We start from the raw sequence: 27,699 nt of genomic DNA, 5'->3' as shown, positions 1-27,699 counted from the left end.
TACGACAAAAGTTTTAAAAACAAAAATAAAAAAAATGAATGAAAGTTGAGCAAGTGATAAACACAAATAGAACTTGGAACATCACTAGACAATGTTGGTGAGATATTTATTACAGAACATGTGTGTAGGATACTAATAATTAAAACCAAATAATTACTTAGGAAAATTCAATAATTTTCAGATTCTTGCATGTGATGACATGTTAAGGCAATATGGGCCATGTCATTCCTATGTGTACTTTGTACTAATTGACAAGTATTAGTTTTTTCTTTTTTGTTCTGGAACATTATGCTTTATTTATGATGTTATTTATTTGTTCACATTTATGATTAATAGCCTATCAATGTAGAATGAACATTGGTTGACTCTATCTCCATTCATACCTCTCATCCTACAAAATCAATATTTTCTACTATTTCTTTTTTTCTTTTTTCCTGGATTGGGGGGTGGAGGGGGGTTGAATTGACCAGCCATGCTGTCCAAATTTCTTGAAACTGTCATTTTATTGAAACCAGTGTCTTCACCACAGCACAAAGAAAGTAATCATTAATAATTTGACTTCTTCTAGTTTTGTGTTAGGCAGACAGATTGGGGGAAGCTGAATTTGATGCTTTCCACCTAAATTTATATTCATATAAAATGTAAATTGATGTTACCCTGATTATTATTATTTCGATTGAATTCATTATAAAGGCGGCACGAAATGTCCAAATCTTCAATCTTGAAACTCACTAACAGCTTATAAAACATAAATCTGAAAATGGTACAAAAACCTAATTCAAGAAAAGCTATAACAACAGCTGAATAAACGCAGAATAATATCAAAAAATGAAATAAAAAGATACAACATTAACAACAATAGTATTTGGATGAGAAGCATAAAACAAGTCTGAAAGAAAGAGACCAACTTTTCTAACTTTCTTTCACTGTGTGTGTGTGTGTGGTCAGAAGATGTCAGAGCCCGGAAAAGGTGGGAAAATTTCCCAAAAATGTTTCTTCACTGTCTTCAGGACTGGGAATGGCAGCCCTTCTTCGTCCGAAAGTGTACTATGATGCAAAAGAAGAGAGCAGCAGCAGTTCGTGAACCTCGTCTCCTCATGAAAGAAGCTCATGCAATCAGGTGGAGAACAACGGCTATAAACAAAAGGAACGATACGCTGTTATCCCTCAACCAATTGCCATTGGAACTTATGTTATGGGCTGCCACGTCATAGACGCTGCCGGTCTTCTCATCTTTTATTTTAATGCTTGATCCACCTGAGACGACAGCAAAAGATTTATTGATACACGCGAGTTATGATAATAATCGTTGTTGGTTGTGGTGCTTGCTTTAGATAGTTGATACAAAGTATGGTGAAAATATAAATGAGGAAATGGAAACGAATGAGACAAGAATGACAATGCGACCTAAATTCAAGAAGATAAGAAATAGTTAGTGAAACCAAAACTGCAACTATAGGAGCATTCTAGTATTGTACTCACAGTCGTATTGTGTCCATCCGATTGTCTGATTTTCAATGTCGTACACGAAGAGCTTGTCCGACAATACAATATCTGCAAGAAATATGAGATGATTACATCAACTTCAAGTTATCAAATAGCTTGTTATAGTTTGAAGTCATTTGATGAATGCTAATATGAGGAAGATGAAAACGATCCATAAGGGTAGCCAATGGAACGAACGACCAATTCATGAAATTTAAGTTCTGAGTAGAGCGTGTTAGAATGTGAGCACAGGTTAGAGGTTAAGTCCCAAGAACAGAATTTTGATGAAATTGAAAGGAGAAAGAAAATAAAAGAGTCGTCTGGCTACAACCCTTCATGAATCCACATAATGTGTACCAACAAAATAACCCTGAAGTATACCTCCTAACAGTGTCATTTCCGTTCCATCCCTTGACTTCATTACACTGCTCTGCCATCCTATGCAATATTCTTCATCCTGCGAATTAGAGGTATTTAACCTGAGTGTAAACTGTGTATTTTCGATGACGAAAAAATCCAAATGCAACTGGAGAAACAAAGCACGAAACATTATGAAAACAAGAACAACCATTAACATGCACACAGAATAACTCTACAGGGATTCTAAAGCATTAATTAGCATTTCAGAACTGAGAAGAAAAATCTAATATTATGATAGCATGATAGATTACATCAAGACACTTCCAACAGCTTTACTACAAAAGAACATGAGCCATAGAAGACAAGGCCTTATAATTTTTTGTTTTCTACTGCATGGTGCTTAACTTTTGGTTCAGTCTAAGATGCAGAGGAAGCTGGTGAGGCAGCAGTCTGCCTCACCGACCAACAGTCTTGATTTCTATATCTGAATTAGAACAAAGGAAAATTTACTTTCTGCAACTTAACAGTCTATTCTAAGAGTTTATTATCTGTCTAACTATTGAGTTTCATTTCAAGTCAATTTAACAGTATAACAGTAAAACAACTGCATTTGTAGTTCATTTGCTCACAATTTAGGTCCTCCCCCGTTCCCCACTGAAAAGTTCCCCAGCTTCAACAGTTTCCCTTTCTCCATCTTCATTTTTCAATAGATTTGTTTATATAAATAGAAGCTAGCAAACATATGGAAACCAAAGCACTTTTCATGAAAGTTACATTTATCATGAAAATCCACAAGAAGTTCAATCAAGGCACTTTCCAGTTGTATGAATCCAGAAGCATCCAATATTATTAGGAGATTAACAAAATGATGGCAGACACTTAAATGAGAGTGAACAATGGAAAATAATTATCAAGAGAAGAAAAGGAAAACTGCACTACAGAGTGCTTTATGTTTTTGACTTTATGTGTGAACCAACTGCAACAGAGTCAACAGCGAAATATCCAACCAAAATAATCAAGTTTACTTACTTTAACTTCAAACAGATAATTATGGGGATAAACTGTCAAGAAGAGTGAATCCTCGAAATGAAATTTTATAACTGGAAATCCATCATCAATACTGCAAGTATAAGCAAAACCAACAATTATTTTGATTTTTCATAAAAGATGTAGTTCATTGCCAGGAGGCAGAAATGCTAAAAATACAGCAAAAGCAAGAACAACCATCAAAAAGCAAAGCCCTGTAATTCGCATTTAATAAAGCAATGGTCTCTCAGCTTTCGCCCATAAAAATGAAAAACAATGAAGGTACCTATCCTACAAGCATTTTGAACGTTTCTAAAATAATTCTCCAGCCATATACACCAAGTTACAATCACCATAGACCAGCATCATGAAATTTTAGCCTCAGGACAACAGAAGGATAAAAACCTCTTAGATGTCCAAACGGTTTTGTTCATTACTGGATTAGAAATGTAAATTTGGATGATGTAATGATGAATGCATGATGCTAAAATCATCAGCTTAATGACATAACTTTGTATCTGTGCAGGACCCACTTCAAATACCAAGTTCTTAAGTCATGTTATGAGTATACCTCCAATGAAGCACAAATGGATTTATATAAACAAATAAAAGATCACCGTAATAGGAGCCGACAGGGAGAGAGAAAACATTTAAAATATAAATCCAATATAGAAAAATTATGATCAAGCACTCAATTCTTCTCATCTGAACATTAACAATCAGAAGCGCCATCACACTAATAATCAGATTATAAAATATACAACAGCAAGGATTTTGTCAAATGAGTGCTTAGCTATATACAGATAGAGAGTTTTCTTGTTTAGTAGCAAAACTTACTTCCCACTGTACCAAAAGCATTTGAACAGTTCCTCAACCGTATGAAGTTTTATTTCCTGGTGCTGTGCCATGATCTACAGATATAGAGAGGTGAATAACAGATAACTGGAGGGAGGGGGGGGAGCATACAAAAATATACACCTAAACGAAACAACCAAAACAGTGATACCATTGCATATTCATCTTAAGGATGATGTTAATAAAACGGGGAAGTTTTGAGTTCTTAGACATACCATATCCATCAGCTGTTTATAAAGATCAGATGGAAGATAGGCCAAGGTTGTACCACTGTCAATTACAGCATTTAAACTGGTTGGTAGACCAAATATACCTTTGGGAAAGTCTAGCTGTTTACCACCCACATCAATAGCTTCCATAACAGCATTATAATGTAGCCTAAGATAATAATAGAAGTTCAATCAAACAAATGTCTGGGATAAGCAATGAAAAGTATACATACAAATTGCTGTGAAGCTGTAAATATGTTAGGACAGAAATCAAGGGAAATTGATCACGTAGTTTCCAAATTTAGGAGTGATTAAGTTTCCTCTTTTTCAAAGATTTCTTCTTGTAAATGTTGTAGGGGTGTATATGTTGACTCATGTATTGATTCTTTTGACTAACTTAGCTTGACTCTAGAGACTAACCTACACTTGTATATATATAGTGCCCTCATGTACAGCATTACACATAAGAAATAAGAATCATTCCTTCTTTCAAAAGCTTCTTATTTTCTCACATGATATCATAGCCCTAGAGCCCTAGGTTTTTCCTGGGGCTCTCTCTTCTACATCAAGCAACCTTCATTATAGTCATTAATACTTAATTTCCTGAGGGAAGCCTTAATTGCTGCAACTTTTCTCTTCACCATGTCACCTTCGGAAACCACTGTCACTAGCAACACTAAGTCAACAGAAAAATCCAATTCTTTTCAGAGAATTGGAGAGTTGCAGAATTTGAGCCTCTTATAGGCTTAATCGGAAAAACTATCTCAAATGGTAAGGGCAAGGGAGAGTTAGCCACATTCTTGGGATGAAGAGGACTCAACGAAGATGATAATGTCTTGGCCATGGGATTCCATGGAACCCATGATCAGCAACATGTACATATTTTTGTCTATAGGAAAGAGATTTGGTACGTTATGCTTCGCACTTATCCAAAGGCCGATGATGCTGCCCAAGTGTATGAGACCAAGGTAAAAACTGCAGCAACTGAACAAGGAGAGAATCTGTCATAAAGTTTGCAAACCTGCTGCAAAATCTATGGCAAGAACTTGGTCATTACCGAGTTTTCAAGATGAAGATGCAGGCATCTTGAAGAACTTCATAAAAAATGATCATGTGGATGATTTCTTAGCTGGACAGAATCCTGAATTCGATCAGGTTAGGATTCATATCCTTGACAACAAAGACATGCAATCTCTAGAAGAGACTATTTCATTAATTTGAGCTGGAGAAAGCCAAAGGCGTGTCATGCTTGAATCACAAACTATGGACAGGTCAGCCCCAGAAGCTAAAACAAGTCATCAAGAAAAAGACAAAAGTAATCTGCCCAAACAGCTGAAGATAAAAACAGAAGAAGGAGAACAGAGATTGTCTCTGGTGCTCTTACTGCAAGAAACCAAGGCACACAAAAGAAACATACTGGAAGCTGCATTGTAAACCACCAAGTAGAGAGTGTGGAAACCAAAGGGGGCAGCAGCATATGGCAGAACAATCCAAAACTGTGGAAAACTCTAGAGCATGAATGCCTCTGAAAAGTTTTATGTTGATTCTTGGATAGTAGATTCAAGTGCCAGATCATATGACTTCCATAGCTCAATTCTTCCTTACCTAATACCTATGCACTATGCCCAAGTAACAGAAAAATTGAAGTGGCTAATCCCTCTTTAGGAGCTGTTGCAGGATTTGGAAATATACATATCACACCCACTCTTACCCTTAAAAATGTGTTCCATGTACCAAAAATATCAGCAAGCCTTGTTTTCAGTCAAAAGCTTATCCACTATCTTAAATATTATGTTACTTTCTTCCCTTCTTATTGTGTTTTTCAGGATCGGGGCTTGGGGAGGAGCATTTGCCTTTATTACCTTGAATCTTACAAGGGCAGGAGCAATGCATCTCTATCTTCGTCTTTTCTTAGTTCCTCAAATAAGGATACTATTTGGTTGCATCACTGTCATCATCCATCTTATAGGGTTCTAAAATTCATGTTTCCTGCTTGTTTCAAGGATTAGATACTTCTAAGCGTCACTATGAAGTTTGTGAATTGGTAAAATATACTCTTGTATCCTTTTCTATTAGCAATAGGAGAAGTTCTCGTCCTTTTCATTTAATTCACAGTCACATATAGGGTCTTTCTACTGTACCTAATATTTCTGGGCCTCGGTGGTTTTTATGCTTAACTGATGATTGCACTCAGGTAACATGGCTCTTTCTCATCAAACATAAATCTAATGTTAGCATTGTTATACAGAATTTCCATTCAATGGTTCAAAACCAATTTGGGGTTGAAATCAAGGACAAATAATAGCTAGAATTAATTTACTGCAAATAACTATCCGTGTTGTCCCAGAAAAAGAAAACTTCACTTACTGTCTCGGGACCAGCCGTGTTTTATTTACTTTTGGCTCCACAACTTCCCCTATAGCAAATATGCCACCTCCCTTCTTTGAATCCAAGCAATGTGAAAAGACCCTTTTCACCTTTCCAAGCGAAGCAAGCTGTGAAATGATGGACGTATTGTCTTGTCCAAAACCAATTAGCCCATCAATGGCTTGAGAAGATGAAGTGTCTCCAGCTTGTTTAGTTGAGCACCTGAAATAGAAAGGAAACATAAAATACAGAAAGGTTTTTTATGATGTGTTGTACTTGGAACTGAAGACATAGCAGAACATACCAGGCTAAACAAGTGTTTTGCCAAAAAAGCACAGCACACGAATAAGAAAGTGAATGCAGAAAAGCAACTCAAAAATCTTAGTCGCTGAATCATTACATATATTTTGTCCCAAAAAGAAGCTATAGAAACCCACCTTTGTCAACATCATAAATGCTATATCATGCAGCACATAATGCGAAGTATGTTTTACAAGCTTGCAAGCAGACAAAAGAGAGCTGATGAAACATGATATGATTGCAAATCCAATGTATTAACCCTACAAATTGGAATTATTTCACAGTTCATATAATCATGTTAGGCATTGGAACCTACTGGGGCAGATATGAATTACTTCATCATATCACAAATACTGCATATTTTGGTGCATCATCTAGTTTATGCCTCATAGGAAGAGTATAAATATGTTCACATTTCATGTCTACATACAGTATTTTAGAATGTATATATGTGCCATAGTTGCAACTATGTGAAAAGGAAATATTGAGCTTCATTTGATATTATTTCATACTGATGGACATGTTAGAAAAGATGGTCAGAAAAATTTGAACACAACAGGGAAGAAACTTTTAATGTTTCAATAATACCTAGCTACAATACATTACTCATTCCATTTGAAACATATTATCTTCATCACTACTCGAGATATATGGCGTTTCTCATGGTTCCCCACTTACTATTTCTATGGTTTCATCTTCAATTCCAGAAAATTGATAAACACATATTTCCGCACCATCTGATACACCAATTTCCCTGTCTACGACTCCAACACTAGAATCATATCAAATTGGCCCCATAAAAAGAAAACAATAGAGATGGACTGTAAAACAAAGGCTCCAACACCATTATTACATTTTTGCGTAAAAAGAATTTATACGAGAATTTAAGTCACACAAAACCAATTCATGTTCTTGTTCAAACTTATAATATCCTGACAAACCCACATTATCTTCAATATGTTTATATTTGTTATATTTGATTGTGAATTTGTATGGGTATAGCACTTATCAGGTTTAGTTAAACTGTTGTTCTCTCAAATATATCCTGTCCAAAGAACAGGTTCGGGACCAGTCCTAATTTTGAGTCTAGACCAAAATGTAATGTGTACGAAAAAGTATGCATCAATACAGCTAACTAGAGTTATCTTCTTAGCTAGGAAACTAGATCTAGCCACTAATAGAGCTTGAAAACAACATGCAACAGAATATATACTAAAGCATCCAAGTGCTAAATACAGTTCGTGATTTAGTATCTCAAAGTTCAAGTATAATATTTACATCTCCAGCACTGGTGACAAGCTAAAGCACTATTTATCAGTTGTAGTGTGAATGATCGATGCATCTCAAAAAAAATCATGCTAATCGCCAATGTATATATGAACATCTCAAGAAAATGTAAGAAGACGTAAGTAATGGAACCAAAATACTGCAAGAACTACAATATAAACTAAGAACAGAAATGATAACTCACCCAAATGCTATGGATCCATTCATCGCTGAGGTTTGATGGTTTCCAGTTACTTGATCAAGTTTGAAGTCATCTCGGACATAGTATCCTTCGGTTTTGGTCCCATCTCCATAAGTGACTGTATATGCGCAGTTCATTCCAGCCTTGCAATTTTGATTTGTTTCAGATACAGCAGTACAAAACTGTTGGTCACAAGTGATAACTGTTCCAGTGGAGGAGGCCTTCAAATCATACTGCCTCAAGGTTATCTGGTGGATTAAGAGAAACAATAAGCAGTCATCCGGCTCCAAGATGAAATGGGCTTCACTAAGAGGGTTATCCAAGGGTAAAAGCAGTAACTAGACAATCTAAAGATTTGTATTGAACTGCTGGAATTCTAATCCTTGATATAAACAGGTCCAAAACAAAACAAATAATAGAAAAGGAGACATACACGGAGACCAGTTTTGGTGGGACAATTCTCACAGTCTTTGCAATTCACCCATACAATATCACTTCCTGTATCAACCTGGACATGATAGTCAACAGGAGGATTTCCAATTGTAATTTTTGTGTAATAGAGCCTGCAAGAATACAATCAAGATAATAAATTGATTCATAAACTAGGAGCTATCTGACACAGCAATCAAGACAACCATTCGCAACATCATGAAGTTTTAACCAAGACATGACAAACAAGTGCAGGAAAAAGAAAATCTTTTCCATGATCAAAAGTGAATGCAGTTCAGGTGACAAGTTTTTATCATCCCTTCCTCAGTTTTTATGTATCATTATCCCACCAGTTATCAACTTCCTATCAGGTTCAGTTAACAAAGATATGAATTTGAATATGACATGAGGTATAATGATTCACTATATAGTTTTATTTAAGGTCAGTTATGAAACAGGTGCTCAGTTCTTATGGAAAAACTCAGGATCTAGGGATCCTCACTTTTACTGCGAATGGTGCAATTTTTAGAAGAAGTGCTGGATACTAGTTGACCGACATAAGATATTTGGTCGTTGTTTGAACAATCTTTGATTCTGATATTGTTTTGTCTGTAATCACTCAAAGGAAAAAAGAACATTTTGTTTTCACACAGAATCTCTTCTTCTTGTTTACTTGTTCAACATGCATATTCAGTGTCAAATTTAGAAACACTCCACAAACTCTAATGATTAATTGGCAACACAGCCAAAACAGGCCTTATAATACTCGAAAGTAGAAGCATCTAGGATGTAGAATGAAGGAATTTACAGGCACAGCATTATAAATGGGACATCTCATGCATCTTTTTTAAGGGTATGAGAAATAAGGATCCAAGAAACAATGCTCGTGTCTCTCTCAATTCTGGAGCTGGCAAATCTGACGCATCTTTCTTTATTTCCTATCTCAAGTGCTATTCTGCTATCTTGACAATATTGTTGAAAGCTGGAAACCTGATGAGGTTCACGCAACCATAACTAACACTTACCATATTCTTTTGTAAAAGCTAGTGAATGAGAGGTATAAGTTTACTTTTTCACTTCACCTTTTCCTCAAAACTAAACCATGCATGAGTATGATCAACCTCACATCTGCTAAACCTATCTACCCTTTCATCATGGATCTCTCATTTGCAGATTTAGAAGGACCAAAATCAAACATGCTTCACCAGAGCATAAGTATAGTTGTGTTAATTCATAAATTACAGTCATGAAAAGGACATTTTGAACATTAATATTCGTTTCTGCCAAAAACCATGGAAAATTCTTTTTCCCTTTGACAAGGAGGAAGGGTCTTGTAAAAAGATTCCAACAGAATCCAAGACCAGCCAAATCATACATGGACCAAACAAAAAGAAAACTCATAATAAGTCCATAAGAACATTTCGCAAATGCAAATCAAACTAAGGATCACATGCACCATTAAATACATAAACAAATCAAAAATGAATTCGTGTATATTAAACATACGCAGTACTGGTGGGCGAACTGTCACCGCCCAACATAAAATCAACGGTGCCGAGCATACGGCCATGGCGCAGCGAGTCGTGGTCCCTCAGCTGTCTCAACTGCGCCTTTGCACCGCCGTACTTGTGGCGAACTTCAAACACCACATTGCCCTGCACCACAAACATGAGCTCAACCACCAACAATAAATTCAGAAACAAAGGCAAATGCCTCCTCCCAGTATCCATCGCCACCACCAATAACTGTAAATATGGGGAAAAGTGTAATCAAAGGCAGAGAAACCCAAGTTATGTGAACGGATAGAAATCTGGGAAGGAGACACAATCTGGCGTGATGAATATAAATGTGAAGTTGTCTAATTTATTTTGTGGGTTCACAAAAAAATGTGATTTTTTTGGAGGGGGTGGTGGCAAGAGGGAGGGTGCATGAGGATGGGGGAGAAGTGAGCTTGAAAACGTGAGGGAGAAAGAGGAATTGACGGGAAACAAACACATGGACAAAAGGGGTCGGTTTAAATTTAGTAAATTTTCTAGGATTGAAATGCTAGACTTCTTCGGACTCAACCTCAAATCTAGGGAAGAGAAACAAAAAATTGTTCTACATTTCACCTTCCTCTCTCTGTCCCTCGTTCCGTTGCCCCTGTTTCTCTCTCTAACTTCTTGCGGGTGTTGTCTCTGAAAATGAGGAGCTCTGCGTCAGTCATGTACCCTCTCTCTCTCTCTCCATATGTATACATACATATATATATGTATGTATTATATGTGTGTAAATTTGAGGGGAGAGACTCTCACTCATTGACTGTCTGACAAACATTCTCTTCTGCTGTTTCTGTCAGTGATAAGCTATCAATCCATATATTCTATTTTCACGTCGTCAATGGACCATATAATATATACTTTTCTAAATTTTAAAATATATTATAAATAATAATACAATATATAAATTCATACATTTTAATTTAAAAAAAATAAAAATATTATCAACACAAATAAAAAAAAATTATATAGTAATATCACAAACTATCATGAGATGTGTATTTTCTTTGAATGTTAATATTAGGTGTTATGCCACGTTAATTATAAATGTTATCTATACTATTATATAAAAAAAGGATTATATAGATACGAAGTAGAGCTTTTGACACTATCGTACTAATTTTTTATGATTACAAAACTGTTATCCAACATATAAGATAGCTATTTATTCAAATTTTTAAATTTTACATTAATTGATAAGTTAATTTTTTATTTATATCCTTTTTTTATTTATATATATTCTTGTACAATTAATCTAATTGTTTTGATAATTTTTTAATATTCATTTTTAGTTATCCTTTTTTACTTTTTCTCTCTTTATTCTTAGGGAGTGTTTGCAAAAAATTTTATTTTTAAATAAATAATTTTTGGAGTATATTAGAATCAAAAGTGAGTATTGTTTGTAAAAAAAAAATAAAAATAAGATAAAAAGTTAAATTTGATATTGGTCGGAGAAAAATCACTCATAAAATAAACTTAATTGGTTTTGTCCATATGTGTTAAAAGTATATTATTTTTTTGCTTATTATTTCACTTATTGTTTGTCAATAATAATTATTTATCCACAAAAAATAATAAATTTTATTTGAATTAATATATTCCATATTTATTTTTTTTAAAATATTAAAAAGTATATATTTAATTTAATAATACCCCCACTAAGTAATATAATTATATTAATGATTCATATACACAAATATTAAACTTGCATGATTGCAAGAAAAAGATATTTTTATTAAGTAATCTTCACGATTGAAAAGAGTTTCCTGTTTCTTGATGTTTGCATAAAATTTGGATTTATGTTTTGAGTATTTTATTTTGTACTTTGAAAATAAAAAGAGAAAAATAGAGATAAATAAGTATATATTGAAGATAGATGGTATGTTTGGATTTGTGTTTTAAGGTAATTTGAAATATTTTAAAATAAATGGTGTATGTTTGATATTGAAATTTGAGAAACAAAAATAACTGTCTATTGTCAAATCATGTCTTTTTTATATTATATATATATAAATATATATTATATATAGAAAATTGAACAATAAAAAAACACACATATAAGATGCAAAAACACGAAATCAATTTGATGTAAAAATACGAAAACATGAAACCAAATGTAGTTTCGTGGTTCCAGTTATAGAATGTGAGGAAATTTACTGGGTTTGTGGAAAAGCTTTTGGAGGCATCTGTTGCTTTGAGAAGAATCAATATCTGAATTTATTAGTAAAGTATATGATTGCTATGAATGAGAGTAAGTGAAGAAACAAGGTCACATCTCGTGGAAGACGGCAAGCCAGCCAGCGTCTACACTCTGGACAGATCACGCTAATCAAATAACGCCGGCCCTGTCCTTATTTTGTTTTGTTTACTGTCTGCACCCTCTTTTTGTGATAAAACAATCCAATTACCGGCCATGGCAGTTCCCATTCTGCCCAGAGAGATTACCATCTCCAGCAAAACCTGGAGCCTACTCAGATGAATTGATCAGAGAGCACACACTATAATCTGTACTTTTTAATGAAATGTGAAAGTTTGAGTAGGCTCCAGAATACACATGTTATGATAAACTTAACGAGGCAAATCTTTCGAAGAGTGCATAAATAACTGAGATAATATACAAAACTTCCTAACCGGCAATTAAAGCCACCGTGCATAAACATATAATCATTCATTAATTGACCTGAATGAATTCTTCTTCTTGTTTCCACTTTCAGAATCCAAGTTTGACCCGAAATGCAGAAGCCTTTTGGGTGTTCGGAATTCCTCAATATAGCATGCTAATTACACCCAAGTGTCAACTCTTGCTGCTAGTACTCCTTAGCCTTTTGCCTCAATTCGTTCAGCTCCTTCTCGATTTCAGGATCTTGAAACTTCAATGCAGATGAAACTGGTCTCCCCGGCGGAAGCTCTCCCTTCTGCTCAGGAAAAAGGAGGTGCTTATCAATAGTTAATAAATTTTATTGTGAGCCAATTATCATATACCAAACTCAAGAAATGCTGATGAAGATTTTCTGGCGATCAAGAACTGCAGCTAGAAAAACAGAGCATGTGGGCAGAATACAATTTTTAAGAGGACAAGTCCTTAGAGAAAATAACGTAGAATGGAATACCTTGGTGCTTCCAGATAGTTCTTTCTTCAAGCTGGCAAGGTCATCATCAACTGAAGAAGTCTCTAGTAAAGCAAACTGCAAAATAAAAAATGTAATCACAACTTTATCTGATGTAGGTACAGCAGTGGTTTGGAAAATCTTGCTAAGCACCCATCTCTTATAGGCTGTATACTACCCCAAGTTCATTGGCACCCAGAGATGATACACAGACTTACTGATGTGTAAGTTTTAATCACCAATACAGTTTAGTAGTTACATTTCTTTTCTGCTGTCAACCACCCAGTGAACCAATGAAGTATTTTCAGATGATTTGACATCGCAGAAGCGAAAAATTACCAGAGAAACTATTCTACTGTGCTCAGGACAAGTACAATTATAGGCTTGCACTTTCAGATGGATTTAATGGGTTCTAGGCTACATATCTCCAGTCTGTTTAGAGAGAACATGATACAGATAAGAACTTAAATCTCTTGCCAACTGCTTTAACTCAAGACCAGGGCCTGTAGCAAATAGCAATGGCAGTTAAAGAACAAAAGACCCCAGCTGATGGTTCAATATGAAACGCACAAAAATATAACAAATGATTGCAAAAGGAAACTATTGGAGGCTTGGCATTAAGTCAAACAGGTACATTATAAGGAGAACTGTCTAATGAATATTGGATTTATAGCATCCAACCAAGCTAACACGTTTCTACTCTGCTAAAAGCCCAACAACACTTTAGTATAATTGACATGCTAACCATAGAATTATCCAGAAAAATATATGCCCTGCGACAGAAGTTTAGTTTGAATCTTAACAAGTAGAGACGTTTACCTTTCCTTCAAGTTCATCACTGGTTAGTTGATTGAGTGCCTCTGCCTGAGATTCCATCGCCAAAACTGTCAAGAAAAAAAAATGATAAGTTTTTCAGAGAATTTGTATCACACTACGTAGACTGATCAACATTATCATATTACCCAAAAAAACTACTTGCTTTCCCATATTGATCTTGCAGAGGGAATATCCACATAGATAAAGTGGGTGACAACATTATCATCTCACACGAGTGTGTGCATGTTTTCTCCAAATAATATACCTTAACTACAAAAGGGAGGTGGTTAAGGTGACATTATTGCATTTTGGTACAAAGCCTGAACAATCATTATTTTAATGAGGGGTATGGTACTATTCTGAAGAATCAACCTACGGAACAGGACTACCATGCAACAAACACAATAGAGAGGTACAAGCTACTTCTGCAACAAGCTCGTTTTTGCAACAAAAACACGAAGATCAGCTTACCTTTTTCTTCCATCTTCTCAAAAGCTGACAGAGCACTGCTAGTATTCACATTCCCCAACATCTCACTCACTTTTGTTGCAGTCCTAAAGAAAAGAGAGCCAGTTACAGCCAAGCCAAGTAAATCACCAAGGGGCATTGACTAAAAGGTCGTAAAGAAGGGCAAGAACAAACTTGGCAGACTGAGCTCGAGCTTTTAGAGTATCCTTTTTAGACTTTGCTTCCTGTATTTTACTTTCCAAGAGCTGTCAAACAAGATAGAAAAAGAATATGATCAAATTTTATTTATAGCTAGAAAACGAATTTCTAATGTGGATCTGTTATCAAATTATAAAATAAAATGGCAATGCTACATGAGAAGAATTAGATAAGAGGAACAAGATCGCTGTAAGATCTAAATTGATTTGCATGATGTGCCTGATTATGATATATGAGCTGAATGCAAAAACATAATTGAGCACATTAGTAGAGCAACCCACCCTTGTATTAGACACAAGGTTGTCAACTACACTTCTCTGCTGATCAAGCTGAGCCTTCAAAGCATTTGCATTATCCTGTAAAGTTTTGTAATGACGTGAACCAAATAAGAAACAATTGTGGTTATATGAAGCAACTATAAACAGAATTATTAGTTCAGTACAGCTGGCTAATAATATCAGCTAAAGTGTCAGTAATATACACACCCATATAATCCATCTATTATCAAATTGCCATTGTTCAAAGCCTATAATCGATTGAGGCAATGATTCCATGATCCAATTAAGATTCCTCAAGCACAAGATTAAATTAAATCAGCACAGTAAGCATCAATTGTACAGGTATAGGATCTGAAGGTACACCAGCTGACAAGGCAACTTTTACTATCACACAAAGGCTAATTGCAATTTTCCATCTTCAACATTCAACTTTCAATCCGGAAATTATATCCTTCCCCAAGGAGCGTGAGCAATAGCTAACTTTCACTCGTAGTATCAGCCTTAATTTAAGAAGAAATAATGATCAATCATCAAGATTTCCATCTACTTTTACCAAACTTTGAGGGTTTTTTTCTTTTTCCTCTTTCTACCACCTGTGTCCAAGCATGGGATTTGGCCCCTATGCATTTGATAATCCAAAGGAGGCCAACAAGTGGAGAAAGACATAATTATGACTACCCAATATTACAGCAGCACCAAACATAAAGATACCTTGTTAAACCCTTAAAAAAAAGTACTACTTCCATCAGCTTGTCAATAATATATGCTGAAATCAACATGCTCTTTTCCTGTATAAATTCCTCACTGGGGATATAAAACACATATTTACCAGCTACTCATTTGAACCACCAAAGAAATAGAAGACACCAATAAACAAATTGATGAAGTACTCATGCAATGTGATGGAGCGTGTTTCACAGAGCTTCCATGAATTAAACCATGCAAACAAAATAAAGCATTTTCAACAAATCATTCCATGTCAGCTCAATCGATTATTCTCTACAAAGCTCAACTAAATCATAGCTTCAATCTTCACAAAATCACAAGTTTTACAACTAGAGAAGGCAGCAAGCTGTATATGAATTTAATGAATGATACACAGAAGGCTAGATTAGATATGACATAGTATAGTATCTTGGCATCACTGAATAAAATAACATGCTATTTTAATATTGTTTGATAAATAATTGAATATATGTTTAGTAAATAAATTAATTAATCAAGAAAAGAAAAACAGCTCTAGGAATTAACTAATGTAACTTCAGTAATAAGATAAAATCCACAGTTACATGCAAATCAGTAGCAAATCCCAAGCATTGCATTACCAAACTGCTTAGATAAAGTTTCCTGATTTTCTATCAGTAATAACACCCATAGAAAAAGTCACATAACATTCATTATCAAAGGTCCTTACAGCATAAGATTTTCTACGTTTAAGAGCTTCACGAGCAAGTTCCTCATCACCCTTCCCTAGAGCAAGTTGCGCTCTGCGGTACCTGTGATGAAACTGAAGCTATATGCAGAGCTGCAAGGAAATAAAAATGAGTAAAACATAGATGCAATGGCACTTACCAATCTTCAGAAGCTTGTTGTGCGGCTTTATATTTGTTTTCCAACTGCTTCTGAGAAGCCAAAACCTACAGAAGAGATAAATGGAGTAATAATTTGCATTTCCCCAGTCGTAAACTTCTAGATTTATTTTTTTCTCATTGCAAAGAAGGAAATATATAGCTAAACAACTGGCTCGGGCCATCTTGACCCTCCACTTCCTTTCTTCCCAGAATTTTGACCCTCATACATTATTAACCTCATTGTCTAGCTGCAACTGAATTCCAGGAAGATATCTGTGACTTTCAAGTGAAACCCATTCAATACATAGTCATGCTAATCACGTGTGAATATTATAGAACACCATTTGTGCCTTATAGCTTTAAGACAAAAAGAAATTGTTGAAGGAAAAAATAAATAAATACAAAGTATAAACTCTACATTTCTTCTTGTGTTTGAATTGTTTAGAACAGACTTAATTGGTTGCTGAAAATTGCACAGTATGCCTTTTTCAGTCTAGTTGTATATTATTTCAGCAATATTTACGATTGTCATATATGCAATAACTAAACTGTCTTTAGAAGTTCAACAGGTGTAATGTTGAGTTTGGAAATGAAATAAACTAGGTTACAACTAGCACTCAGTTCTGGATATATCTCTTTCATTCATGCCACAGTAGACTTATATTCTAAATTTTTTTCCTGGACTGTGATCTCATGTGACAAAATTCCAAATTACTTCATGTTATGATTTCAGATCACCCCCCAACCCCCCCAAAAAAAGAAACAAGAAATCTAATGGAGAGAGAACAAATAAGGTTGAGAAATGAATTAATAATCATTGACGAAAAGGAGGACAAGGAACATGGAAAAGAAGAGAGCATGGCATGACATACTTGTGCTGTAGCTTGACGCATCTTGATCAAATCATCATTCATCTCAATAACAGTTTGTTCCAATATTTTCTCTGGGTCCTCAAAGGTGCTTATCAGAGCATTTGCATATGACTACACTTAAATGAGACAAATACAATCAATAACATTTGTTGGTACAATGAAATAATAGTGCTCAAAGGAATCCTTAGAATGTCAAACAACCTTAACAACTCTAGCAAACCGATCAAAGAGGTTCATTTGAGTACCAAGCGCACCCCCTCGATGACTTTTACATCTTGATATACTAGAATAAGATAGTCGCATTCCGCTGTATTTTGGGGTACACACTGGCAAAATAAGAATAAAAAACACGAGTTTAGTCTACATACTGTAAAAAAAAAAACAAATTTAAGACCAAAAGCAATAGCACAAGGACAAGCCTAGAACGTGTATAAGACTAGATATCTTCCTTCCCTAATACAAACCCTTTCGCGTAGCACATATCACAAATGTGGTTATATGAAAAAACCATCAAGTTACAATCACATTCCACTTAAACAAACAAATTCAAGTCCTTAACAGAACTGCCACGCGAAAACACCACTGAGTAGAAACCGAAAGAACTTACTAAATTAAAAGCTAGAGCTCTTTTGGGTGAAACACTGCCAGAACACATGCAAAGCCACAATATCACCTAATAGTACCTTATGCTAAAACATTTGTACATTACTCTAGCACTATGAATTGCCCATCTCCCAATCACCAAAACTAATACTTGAGACAACCCCGTTACACTACAAGGAGAAAAATGAAGGGTCCGCGTCTATGGCATACTTATCTGCAACAGAGACACCGTTTACACGACACAAACACCACCAAGCCCCATAATTTACCTCCATGACCAAAAAACGATCGTCTCAGAGGCGGCGCTTTCACAACAATGACACCTCCATTAGGAGAAGGAGTAACTGTAGAAGAAGCCATGCTCATGCCTGCAATTGGCGCTCTCACAGCCATTATCATCAATTAATGTTACCTTCTCCACTATAAAAAAACAAGAACAATTCAGAGTTTGCTGTATATTATAGTAGGTAAGAAAAGAGACGAGAGGTTCGGGGAATCGCAATCAGTTCGTATAGAGTTTCATCAGCGGCTTCTGCTCTGTATATTTCGTCTTTCGATTTTCCCTTCCCCCATTTTATTTGTTGCCTTGTTGTTTGTGGTTTAAAGGGGAAGAAGGATCAGATTTTAATTTTGTTTCCTTTCTTAATATATAAATATATAATGTTTATTGTTATTGGATCCGGCCCATTATGTGTTGGGCCAGTAAATTTTGGGCCCCTCAATTACCCAAAAGGAAAAAACTCAAAGTGATTAGTGCAGACTATTATCTAATAGTAATTTTGATAATTTTTTAATAATCTCACAATTATATTTTTTTTCTGTCTACTTCGTTTTTCTCTCTCATATTCTCCATATTTTTTTCCTCATAAATTTTTATATTTTTAATAAATTCTTAATTATAATTTTTATTTTATTTTCATCTCACTCCATGTTTTCTTCCCTTACAGAGTTTTTGTTCTCTTTCTTCTCATCACACCACGTTTATTTCTTTTGATATTTTTTTATTTTTCTACTCATCTCAACTCATTGTTCTTTTTAATGTACTCGCAGGAACAGTATGCAACTTCAACTTAAATTAGTTAAAAGGAAGAATTACATTAACATCCACTAACATATAATCTATTACAGAACCCGTCTCTACCTTTCGAAAGATTACACAAACACCTACTAAAAATATATCAACACCATGATTTTAATTATAATTGTTGAATAGAAATTACGCCATTACTGTGGATATGAACTTTTCCTTTTATTTCACGTTTTTCCATTCAATATTTGATAGACACCTTAATCAAGTGTATAAAAAATTTCATTTCTGCCTGATTTGTATATCGGGGAGCAAATTTGTTGAGTCTTGTGCAGGCAGTATATGATTTTCGGAGAGTACTAACCTAATACAATTACTAGTTAGTTTTTGAAATAAGTCTCAATATTTAAATTTAGGAAAAATAATTTTTTTCATCCTTTATTTTTACTTTATATTAAAGTTAGTCTTATAATATGCCCATTAACTAATTAGTCCTATAAACTTGAAAAATGATAAAATTAAGTCGGATTTGAGGTTTTAGAAATTTAAAGTACTAAACAGAAAAAAAAAAACGCATTAATTATTAGATTTTAATTTCTCATTAAGCAACGAGGCATTTATATCTTGACATAATTTAGAGCATTATTATATTAATTCTGTTAGAAGAATGATCCGGAAAAGGTTTTCTCCCTACCACTCGCTACAAATATAGCTCAATCAGGGAGAAGGATGACGATACATTGTGGGCAAAGCTCGAGTCTTCCTCAAAGCTGCCATAAAAAACCACCGTTTGATGAATTCATGTAACATGAAAATTTCGGGTCATTGCAACACGTTTGTAGTCCAAGCAAATGAAGACGAGCGGCAATCTGCATGAAATGAATCTCTGCACCTCACATAAAAACTAGCATACAGACAGCATTCCTTCACTCTACCGACCGGTGCAATATACCAGAATCCAGAATAACCAACATCTTCCTAGAGAGTACCACAGCGGTAATAGACAGAAGATACAAACTTTAGAACCGTCCCCTACATGAACCACTCTTTCTGTTTGTCCAGCTAATAACGATCATAACGCCTGCTGAGAAAGAGAAGGTATGTTAGGGAAATCCATACTAATACAAGAAACAAAAATGAGTATATTATATATCCATGTATAGAGACATCAGATTTTCAACCACTGAAACAGTAACTCAAAGGATGGGGCAACCGGATCAAAAGGCAATGATCATGATATATACAACCGCAGTCATAGAAGGCAACAGAATAAAGCAAAGCTCTGCAGGAAGTTATGCAAACCTAAATTGTTACAAAAAGATTACTTGATTGAACCAAGTCTAACCAAAAAAACCCACACTCAAAAGGGAAAAGGCAAAATTAATATGTAGGATGAGGGCAGAGGTGACTCTGGACATTGCAACATTGACAAGTAAATGCCAGCAAAAACAGGTTCACAAATAGAACATGTAGAGATGAACCTTGGAATCACAATTAAAACCTCCAAATTTATCATCATACTTCAGAATCCCACAAGCTTATTAGCATCATAAAAGCAAGTCATGCAACAATTTGACGACAAAATCATTCGCAGGCTACATTGATATATGGGGGCAAACAGAAGAGCAAACCAAGAGAGTGCAAGACATTAGATATGAAACCTGTAGCGATCATAATCTCTTGAACGTTCTCTCGACCGGGATCGAGATTTTCGGTGACTCCTTGAGTCATAGCTGCGAGAACGTTCTCTATCTCTTTCACGTTCTCGGTCATAATCACGCTCACGATCGGGATGCCTATCACGATCTCTGCTCCTACGATCATAATCCCTTCCACGTTCATGGCTATCACCTCTACCAAGATCCTTGCTAGATTCCCTGTCACGGTCACGGCTTCTCCGATCTCTTGGCCTGAACCAAAACTGGAAAGTTTTAACTCCAGCACCCCCAGAAAGCTAAAGAAAAAAGATGCTTTATATTGTAAAAATTCCAAATCAACCTTCTTTCTTCTTCATAGGCTTTACGTTTCTTGTCTCTCTCTTCCTGGAGATATCAAGAAAATTATTTGATAAAAAATAATTAAATTTGCTCCAGTTGAACAATAAAAGCAAACAAACATATCATTCCTCCACCCATTGATGTGCAATTCAGCATAAGAAACTTCATTGTTCCTTCATTATTCCTCTGCTTGTTTTAATCAAAGGAGTAATTTATCAGATAAGACACCTTTTTCAATATCGGTCCCAGAATGTATGCTCTACCCTCCAATTCCTCAACCAAATGAAGACAAGATTACATTGCAGTTCGCATCAAATATAGATAATATGTCCAGCACAGAGATGTGCATGGACAATTTCTATTTCTGGCTAGTACCGAAAATGTTCAACTGTTAAAAGGAAAGTAGGTATTAGACCTTGGGCTGATGCATAAAAATGAAGTTAGCATATAATACCAATACTGATGCACTGGGGAAACTAAAATGTTCCAGGGGAAACCAGAATCAGTACTCAGTCAATCTGATACCAAACAAATGACGACAGATCAAAACATTCAAGCGTGATGCAGCTTCAATGATAGATGCTAACTAACTCTGGTTTACTAGCATAGTACAATATGAAGAGTCGCCTTGCTTTCACTAGGACAAGGGGCTCCCACCGAGTCATCTCACCCAATACGGCACAATGTCATAGCTGCTGAGTTTGTTTATGCATTAAGAAAGAAGAAAATTCCTCCCAATTCAAGGAACAGGGACCACATTAATGATATCTGGTCAAAGATCCCTGGAAACTGGAAACTCGGATGGACAAATGACAAGTTCGCCTACAAAATGCATAAAGACCTTAACTCCAGGAAGATGCACAACACTTCCACTAGTAACACAGAAGGAATGTTTGATGCGGCTACACACTACAATTTCAGGTGGAGAAGCCCAGATCTACTTGTAGACAGCAGCTTAGCCTTACCAAAACGGGGCCTATCCGTACATTCCTAAGCCTTACTGATGAAACAATAGCTCCCCAATTTTTAAACCTTATGTTTGAATCTAGTTAAGCTTTAATCAACTTACTTCTCCTCATTTGTGATAACTCTACTTCAGAAAGCACACCACCGGCATCAACTGATACCTGCAGCTAACTCAGCTCTTTGTTCCTAAACTCCGAAATATGTTGCAGATGAGCAAGAAGTTTACATCAACAATCCAACAAAATCAAACAAAATGCTTCTACTAGGAGGAAGAAAAACTCACAGAGGACAAGTAAACCAAGAATCTCTACAGAAAATACTGAAAGATTATGACAGCACCTGAACCAAAATATTAAGAGTGTTCATTTAGGTATTAAGATGCACAATGTTTCTTTGTGAGAAGCAGAGAAACAAATCGCCACCAAAAGGTACTTAGAAAAACAAATGTACTTTTAAAGCTCAATAAAGGAGAAATAAGGAGTTAAACTTATACTGCTTGAATCATAATAAAAATGCAAATTCCACCATAAAATTTTGAAACACTTCTATATCAACAGACAAAAGATAATTTCAATCAATGGAAGAAAAAGTCTGTGGGAAGTAGAGCGGACTGCATATTATGTGGGCATACCTGAAGCTCAGCTAACTTTTCACGAATTTGCATATAGCCTAAGTGGAGCTTCCCACCAAAATGATCTGCTAAACGACGATCACTGAAAACCACATATGCAATATCATTTGTCATAACAATCTTAAGGGCCTATATCATGAAGGAGTTTGTAGTAAACGATCCCAGCAAATTTTTAGCTACAATAGCATGATCGACAAACATAAAACAGAAAATAACGCACATTCTTTAGCTGCAAAAGTTATCCTCGTAAAACTGGGCCCAAAAGCCTGCTGGTGACAAGGAGGTATAATTGCCGTGTCAAACAGTGAATACCCAAAACTCTAGTAACTACTTTCTCATCCTACTGGTAGGAAGTACATCTTCTAACTGAGAAGCTAACAAACATTTACCTGTCATAAACACTGAGGAATGCTCCACAAATGTCGCAAACACGGAGCTTTTGATCAGTCTGTAAGTAAATAAAACAACTGTATCAGAATCCCAATCAATCTTTTTGCTTTTAAGCTCAGAACAGCAGTTGTGACATGATCTAGGCAAGATATTGATTCATTAGCAAAATATCGTCATAGTTGTAGGACCGGTGATTCTTAAAGAATATGGATGATCCACAATAGAATAGTTATGAGCTTTCCTCATATTTTCATTAGATTTCTAAAAAATAATTAGTCAACTGCTTTGTCCAAACAAACAAACAAGGGAATTGGGAATATCAGCCAAATAAGTAAATATAAATTATTAAAATAGCAAGAGCATGGACTTACAATGCGCACATCGGCAGCTGTGTACTTGGAGGAATCCAGCACAGGTTCCTGCCGCGCTGGCAGCTGCATCAATGAAAGTAGAAGCAGTCAGATCAAGAAGACATCGCGTTCGGGAAAATGAAATAGAAAGTAGCAAATGGGACACCTAGAAAAACAACATGAAATGGCTGAGAATGACCACAAGAATGCATCTACACATATCAGCATTCTAAATGAAATTTAGTGAAGTCATAACAACCTTCTTCAGCGCTTCAGCCTCTTCAAGTGCTTTCTGCGCTTCATCTACCATTCCTTGTTCACCTAAACAATGTACCAAGACAGTCAACATCCAACAGCCAAGCAACACAAATGATAAAACACTAAGATAAACCACAAAGATAGCATCACTTGACATTTTTGATATCAAGCTAATATCCAGTTCAGGTAACAAATGATATTCAGAACCCAAAGGACTCTCTTGACTCCTACTATATTTAATTTTTTATCCCAGAAAAACTTGTGCAAAATTAATTTTTCCCAAAAAATGACTTCCAACATCCTGGAAAATGTTTCAAATATGAAATAACAGTCAACAAAAAGAATACATTCATTTTTCATACAGCTTAGCAACCCTTCATTGCCAAACTACAATATGCGTATCTTACCAAGATCTTCAGCTTTCTTCAACTTCTCATTAATCATTTCTTGTATGCGAGGATCTGGAACAGCTGCTGGCATTGGTGTCTGAGAAGCATTTGTCACAGGCTGAGGAAGAGATGCACGGTCTTTGTTGAAAGCATCCAAAAGAAGCATCGACTGTCATTAAACAAGATTAAACATCTATCACTCTGCTAACCACTAAGTCATTTTCACTGATAACACATTACAAATACAGTAAATGTCTAAAAGCCTACTAAACCTGCTTGTCTGCTCTTTTTGTTCTTAGTTCTTCAACCTCTTCCAATGCTCGAATCTTCACGTCTGTCTTGCCTTCTAGGTCTGTAAAACGAGATAATTTTAGTAACATCATCAGGTGATGTTCGGTGGTAACATGGAAAATTTGTTTAAATTGTTTATCACAAAATGAAGAAACTTTTCTTGACAGGAGAAAGCAATTAGAGAGTTGCTTACAACCCGTGCACACTCTTATTACATTATTTCCATAAACTTGTCAACAACTTGCAGGCAACCGCAGATTTTTCTTCACAGTACCCCAGCCAAAACTCTTCATAGATGAAATTATGAATTCTTATCATTCACATAAACTATGAATAAATAATAAACAGACTCACCAGCTTGATCAGCTTCTTTCAGTTTTGCTTTGATTTGCTTTGACAACTCAATAATCTCTGGTGTCTGCAATCCCACAAGATTAACCAATTCCATTGCAGATGAAGTAAAGGAGTGGAAGGGGAAAACACAAAATTTTAGAAATCTACCTGGGTAACTTCTGATACTGAGATTGCAATAGCGGCTTTAGCATCCTCTTCATCAAGTCTCTTCAAAGCCCTTGCTATTTTACGATCGCACTCAATAATAAGTCTATCTATGTTATCCTCTAAGTCCCTATCATAATTATCAAGACCTTTTGCTTTTGCTTCCTCATATCTGAATAGGAGTTAAAACAACACAAGAACAATGATGCAATAACAACATCAATCATCAGATTGATCCATGCAAACACATATAAGTTTTATCTGACCTCCAGCAGCTGCAGCGACATAACTTGACTTCTAAACTATCCCTTTGTTATTAAAATAAAGAGTAACGCAGAAATCAGAATAACCACGAACACATAAGTATGTAATTCCAGATTTCCTTTAGAGACAACAAAAGCCGGATGTTTTTCTGGTAGAAATCACATTTCTAGGAAGATACAAGATTTCCCCAAGCATTGTTTTGACTGTATCATTAAATGTCCTTCCCATGTGTCCATTTAAAAAGGTAATTCAGTAAGATTGTAGGATGCTGTATTCCTAAGAATTTCATCACTACATTCAACCCCTTCCAGAACTGGTGTCTCCACTTTAGTCACATATTTAAAAAGAAAAAGAAGACTACCAATTATACGTAAATTTTCAAGATCACCAAAACTAAGGGAGCAAACACAAGAAAAAAGGAAAAAATAATGGAACTTCCATGTTTCCATCCGAGAAAGGATACTCTTTCCTCAGCTGCAATGAGTGCACCTTGGGGCATGGTCCCTTATCCATTTTCTACATCAAAAATAAATAAATCAGAAATTATTTTCATTTCTAATAAAAAACACATGCATTTACCAAATAAACCGCACAGCACCGCTGTAGAAACTTTTACAAAATAAAACTCGGTTACGAAAGTAATCTGCATAAGAGCTTCAGATTACTTAAGGATTGCTAACAGAAAACAAAAGGCGACATTGGACAACAAACAAAGTAAACTTCTATCCATAAACTACCAATTCAGGTATTCTTCCTGTTTCTTTTAAATGGAAAAACACTAAAAAAAAGGGATGTAGTAAGATGAAAAAATTAAACACATCAGATGACACACGAGCTGCATGTCCGCGTTGCATACGTACAGTGAGTTGGAAAAGCTCGTGAGGGCAGAGGCCAGCGAGGAATAGGCGACAGACGTCGCGATCGTAGTACTTCCGCGTTACCTCCTGGGCGTCACCGTTTCGATTCGCCCCCATCAGAACATCCAGCTGCTTCCTCAGCGCATCCATTGCTCCTACTCCTTCGATGCCAAGTCCTCTCTCCCTCCCTCCCTCCCTCAGAACTAGCACAACTGTGCGTGCGTGTGATAGGGTTTGGGTTGGTAGAAAGAGGAATCTTATGCGAAAAAACGTGAATTCTGTTCGGCCCCCTGAAATTTATCAAAATCACTGATTAGTCCCATTGAGGGCTTGGTTTTTATTTGTAAATCAACGATTTATTTTACTCATAAATTAGTCGTCCTGACACGTCATTTCTATATATATATAATAAATAATTTTTATATTTTTAAATATATTATAAATAAAAATATATATATATAAATGAACTCGTTACATTTTTAAAAAAAAGAGGTAAGGTATACATCTCGTCTCTTAAGTTTTTGTACATAATCACTTTAGCCTGTTAAGTTTATTTATTGATTTAATATCTTTAAATTTTAATTTTTATCTCAATTTGGTCCTTTTTACCATTTTTTTGATAAAAACATAATTCATCTTGACTTTTTCAAGAGTAAATTGGTTAATTTAAATTTAATTTATAATATTAACAAATTAATTATTTTTAAAGTAGAAAAACTACTTTTTTATATTTTTTACGATTAATACGATGTAATTATCTTTATGTGAATAATGATAATTTTGAACTTTTGCCAACATCTTAACAATAATGCTTAGCTTAAAATAAACAGACACTCTTTTGTTGTTTTTTTAATTATTATTTGCAGTAGTTAAAAATTAATAAAATTATGAATAAATTTTAAAAAAGAATTATATAATCTGAAAATATAATAAGACAAGTCTAAGTTAATAATTTTTTATCTTAAGAGTTAAATATAAGTCTTAAAAGTCAAAGCTTAATAATCTTTATATTAAATATTTGGTATTTCCAATAAAAAGTTGGTGGAATGTACTTTTTAACTAAATACTTTGGTGGATTTTATTTATATAAAATTCATTTTAAAATAATTTTCTAAATACGTATGTATAGAAAAAGTTCTATATATATATTCTTTTTAATTATTTTCTCATTCTTGTTGATAATACATATAATCGTCAGAGAAAATATAACAAAATTACTGAAAAATCATTGAATCAAAATCAACGATGCATATTTTTATTAATAACAAATATTATTGTTTGATAAATATTTTTTGTTAATAAGGTTTTTTTATTAACAAATACAATCATGCTTTTTTATTAATAAATTATTCATTGTTGACTACAGTAATTTTTCAGCGATTTATTTATCTTTTTACTTCCACTTCTCTTATAGTCCCACTCATCATCCGGCCAAACATATTCTTAATATACAATAAACAAAAATAGGCTCATAATGTTGTTAGTATTTACTTTTACCATTTATATAGTTGACGTTCCCCCTCCATCACTCTCCAAATCAAAATTATCGATTTATATAAATTTAAATTATAATAATTTGATAATTTCATAAAAAGTTTATTATGCCAAATCACGATAATATCTGAAAATTATAATTTTTTATTTATCCAAATAATTTATAAAATTAAATACCTTTAAGTTATTAAAATATTTTATAAGATGTAGGAGTTTATAAAATATTTAAAATACGTTTGGCTAAAAGTATTTACTTATTTTCTAGAAAAAAATATAATATCATAAAAAAATCCCCAAATAAGGAAAAAAAGGAAAAAAGAATTACCCTTTTACTATT

The 27,699-nt window shown here is 34.7% G+C and overlaps 3 protein-coding genes across 5 annotated transcripts; all 3 read right to left on the bottom strand.

The window, feature by feature from the left end:
• Positions 1–806: 806 nt before the first annotated feature.
• On the bottom strand, positions 807–10,827 carry LOC105166865 (aspartic proteinase 36). 2 transcript variants are annotated; one of them, XM_011086361.3, is made up of 11 exons: positions 10,611–10,827; positions 10,006–10,154; positions 8,504–8,633; positions 8,074–8,318; positions 6,303–6,524; positions 3,942–4,104; positions 3,709–3,782; positions 2,875–2,965; positions 1,867–1,942; positions 1,483–1,554; positions 807–1,257 (listed from the first exon to the last, which is right to left on the bottom strand). In XM_011086361.3, the coding sequence occupies exons 2-11, from the start codon at positions 10,059–10,061 to the stop codon at positions 1,109–1,111; spliced, it is 1,278 nt and encodes a 425-aa protein (XP_011084663.1). In that variant the 5' UTR covers positions 10,062–10,154; positions 10,611–10,827; the 3' UTR covers positions 807–1,108. The 2 variants fall into 2 exon arrangements, with proteins under 2 accessions (XP_011084663.1, XP_011084662.1); XM_011086360.3 differs by lacking the exon at positions 10,611–10,827 and having other exon boundaries at positions 10,006–10,596.
• A 1,690-nt stretch (positions 10,828–12,517) lies between these two features.
• PTAC4 (plastid transcriptionally active 4) lies at positions 12,518–18,570 on the bottom strand. Its single transcript, XM_011086362.3, has 11 exons — positions 18,220–18,570; positions 17,549–17,673; positions 17,348–17,458; positions 16,477–16,541; positions 16,319–16,400; positions 14,908–14,982; positions 14,603–14,673; positions 14,432–14,514; positions 13,964–14,028; positions 13,148–13,222; positions 12,518–12,952 (listed from the first exon to the last, which is right to left on the bottom strand). Exons 1-11 carry the CDS (start codon positions 18,347–18,349, stop codon positions 12,845–12,847), a joined length of 990 nt encoding a protein of 329 aa, XP_011084664.1. The 5' UTR covers positions 18,350–18,570; the 3' UTR covers positions 12,518–12,844.
• Positions 18,571–19,593: 1,023 nt separating this feature from the next.
• Positions 19,594–26,084, bottom strand: LOC105166867 (U1 snRNP-associated protein usp106). 2 transcript variants are annotated; one of them, XM_011086365.3, is made up of 13 exons: positions 25,872–26,084; positions 25,475–25,527; positions 24,751–24,919; positions 24,604–24,667; positions 24,231–24,310; positions 23,977–24,127; positions 23,571–23,632; positions 23,333–23,395; positions 22,961–23,019; positions 22,572–22,653; positions 20,976–21,019; positions 20,639–20,887; positions 19,594–20,058 (listed from the first exon to the last, which is right to left on the bottom strand). In XM_011086365.3, exons 1-13 carry the CDS (start codon positions 26,016–26,018, stop codon positions 20,040–20,042), a joined length of 1,242 nt encoding a protein of 413 aa, XP_011084667.1. In that variant the 5' UTR covers positions 26,019–26,084; the 3' UTR covers positions 19,594–20,039. The 2 variants fall into 2 exon arrangements, with proteins under 2 accessions (XP_011084667.1, XP_011084665.1); XM_011086363.3 differs by having other exon boundaries at positions 19,594–20,061; positions 25,872–26,082.
• Between the last annotated feature and the right edge of the window lie 1,615 nt (positions 26,085–27,699).

This window comes from Sesamum indicum, linkage group LG7, assembly GCF_026168435.1.
Source record: "Sesamum indicum cultivar Baizhima isolate 11 linkage group LG7, ASM2616843v1, whole genome shotgun sequence".
Taxonomy (NCBI): domain Eukaryota; kingdom Viridiplantae; phylum Streptophyta; class Magnoliopsida; order Lamiales; family Pedaliaceae; genus Sesamum; species Sesamum indicum.
This window is presented reverse-complemented; position numbering and strand designations above follow the sequence as displayed.